The 2835-nt window shown below is 56.1% G+C and overlaps 1 protein-coding gene across 1 annotated transcript; it reads left to right on the top strand.

Annotated features, from left to right (window-relative positions):
• Positions 1-877: 877 nt before the first annotated feature.
• Positions 878-2552, top strand: LOC125514170 (BOI-related E3 ubiquitin-protein ligase 1). The gene is made up of 4 exons (XM_048679444.1): positions 878-1070; positions 1172-1290; positions 1385-1719; positions 1812-2552. Exons 1-4 carry the CDS (start codon positions 1024-1026, stop codon positions 2331-2333), a joined length of 1023 nt encoding a protein of 340 aa, XP_048535401.1. The 5' UTR covers positions 878-1023; the 3' UTR covers positions 2334-2552.
• Positions 2553-2835: the final 283 nt, after the last annotated feature.

The raw sequence follows: 2835 nt of genomic DNA, 5'->3' as shown, positions 1-2835 counted from the left end.
GTACCCCTATGTCGTCAATTTGACCAACCTAGTACAAGTCATATATTACAAAAAATATACCAACATAAACTTCAGATGTTCTATTTTCAAACTGTATAATTTTTGTGTTATATAGTTTATATTAGGGTGATAAAATTGGCAACCTAGGCATACGCGTAGGACTTGTAAACTGAAACGGAGGGAGTAGCTTGATTGAGTCACCTAGATGTGCAATAATTTGGGCACATCTAGATGTGCCCTAGACAGACTAACCATCACCTTTTCAAGGATGCCCCTTTAACCATCACTTCATAATATATGACATGCACTTCAAAAAAGTACACAAACGAATTCGTATTTGAAAGGAGTTTCTGATGATATTATTTCCATAACACATACATTACTGATCTTATCGATGGTCAACATAGATCTCGAAATACGCATTAGACACTACGTTTATGGACACAGTGGGGGCAATCTTTTCATAAACACCTGCTAACAAATACCAAACCCAAAGCATGGACGAGTAATCCAAAATTCGAAAGATTGGATGCAAAGCATGGAAGGGGTGATCTCTTTGCTCCAACCGCTCCCCTGCCAAAGGAAGAAACGCCTAGGCCATCATTATCGCGAAGCAGAGGCTCCGTAACCAAAACCACCACCCCATTTTAATCCCCTGCATTGACGTCAAGAAAATCCTCCATCCCCTGGGATTCTTCCCCTAATTTTAACCCCCCGAACGCCCGCAATCCAAATCTATCTTTTAACCATGCTCAAAAAAAAAATTCTATCTTTTAACCCCGCGAGTAATTTTAGGCTGCCCACGTTTTCCGTTTGTTTCCCCGTCCGCGTCCCGTTCCGTTCCATGTGAGAGGTTTTAAGGGGAGCGTGCGAAGTGGGTGCGCGGAATTGGACTCGGCTCACGCCCACGCTCGCGCTCGGGCTCACGCTCAGGCTCCTATTAAAACCACGAGTGGAAGTTTTCTTCCCCGTCACCGCCCGTCGTCCGTTTCTTCTCCTCGCCCCCTCCTCCTTAACATAACAATGGCTGTGCAGGCCCAGTACCCCTCCAATCTCCTCTTCCACGATAGGTGCGCCTCCTCACGTCCCGCCCCCTCTCGCGTCTTCCCCCACTGCAGCTGTTCGTCTGGTTTGGCTTTCGGGTGATCTCATGGCTTCGTCTCCTTTACAGAGGTGACCCGGAGAGGGCGGACATGGACCTGCCCAAGCAGCAGCATCAGCAGCAACACCAGCAGCATCCGCAGCAGCTCGCCGGACTCTCGCCGGCGGTCTATTTTGCCAGTGGCGGAGGTGCGTTTGCCTGCCTCGACAGCCCGATGCCGCCGATTGATTGGCCGCGCGCCCGTTCGCGGATTGTGACATGGCTTGGTTCGGTTTCTTGCAGCCAGTGGGAATCGGAGGAAGCGCGCCAGGGAGGCCATGGCGCCGCCGCCGCCGGCCAAGGAGGAGTACATCGGCCTGTTCGCGCAGCACTCGGCGCCCTTTTTGAACATGGCGCAGCTCCACAGCAGCAGGGTCGCGGCGTCCCCGTCCCCTGCCCCTGCCTCTGTGACGCGCGTGTCCACGGGCCTCCGCCTGGCATTGGATGAGCAGCAGCAGAGACAGATTAATTCCTTGTGTTACCCGTCCTCGTCGTCGCCGCTCGTTCCCTTCTCCGATGAGTTCGCCGGACAGATGAAGCAGCACGGCGACGAGCTCGACAAATTCGTCCGGGACCAGGTAATTCATCTTGGCTCCGGCCATGCCACGACAGTCCGATTGTAGCTGCGCGCCCGTTTCTTGGCCTCACGTGCCCGTGCGTTATCGACCAGGGCGAGCAGCTCCGGCGGGCCATCGCCGATCGGATGCGCCACCACAACCGGGCACTTCTGGTGGCGGCGGACAAGTCGGCCTCGCGCCGGCTACGGGAGAAGGCGCTGGAGGCGGAGCGCGAGGCGCGGCGCGGCGCCGAACTGGAGGAGCGGCTCGCGCGGCTACGCAACGAGGCGGCGGCGTGGCAGGCCAAGGCGCTCTCGGAGCAGGCCACCGCGGTGGGCCTTCACGCGCAGCTCCAGCAGGCCGCCTCCGCGGCGCGGGCATCCTGCGAGGAGCTGGGCGGCGGCGACGCCGGCCCGGCCGAATCGTGCTCGTCGGCGTACGTAGACCCTCGCCGCGCCGGGCCTGACCGCGGGTGCCACGGCTGCCACCTCGGGGCGGCCACGGTGGTGCTCCTGCCGTGCAGACATCTGAGCCTGTGCCGTGACTGCTTCGCCGCCGGCGACATGGACGTGGCCATGGCGTGCCCTGTATGCCATTGCGTGAGGACCGGCAGCGTGGAGGCCATCCTGTGTTGACAGAGCCGGCCTCGGGGCCATCCCGTGTCCGAGCAATGCGAAAGGCGCCATAGCTTATTCCGGAGAATGGAAAAATAGTCCTAAAATGGAAACTTAGATTCTTTCTTTCTTTCTTCGAGCTTTTGTTCATAGTTTTTCTTAATCCTTTTTTACTGCCGAGGATTTACCCCTCGCCGTGTCCTCTAGGAGAATTCAATTGATATAAGTTCATTGTTAATACTACCCGGCCCGTCAAGTGCAAAGGTTCGCCGATCATTACTGCTGGTAATGCTGTGCTGTACTGTAGGAGGGTTGCTTGTGATGCTCTCTTCAAACCGAAATGACGAATTAGCGGAGTGGTATCAGACTAGATAATCGTACCAAACTGCAAGTGATCGCAACCACTGCGGTACTCGTATGGCGTTGGCGTCCATTCGATGCGAGGCGTGGCCCGCATTGTTGCTGAAATCCCGCGCAAAGCGTGACATGTCTGCACCGCACCGGCAACGGCACCGGCATCGGC

Source organism: Triticum urartu, chromosome 6 (assembly GCF_003073215.2).
Source record: "Triticum urartu cultivar G1812 chromosome 6, Tu2.1, whole genome shotgun sequence".
NCBI lineage: Eukaryota > Viridiplantae > Streptophyta > Magnoliopsida > Poales > Poaceae > Triticum > Triticum urartu.
The sequence above is the reverse complement of the archived record's forward strand: the minus strand, read 5'-3'. Positions and strand labels throughout refer to the sequence as shown.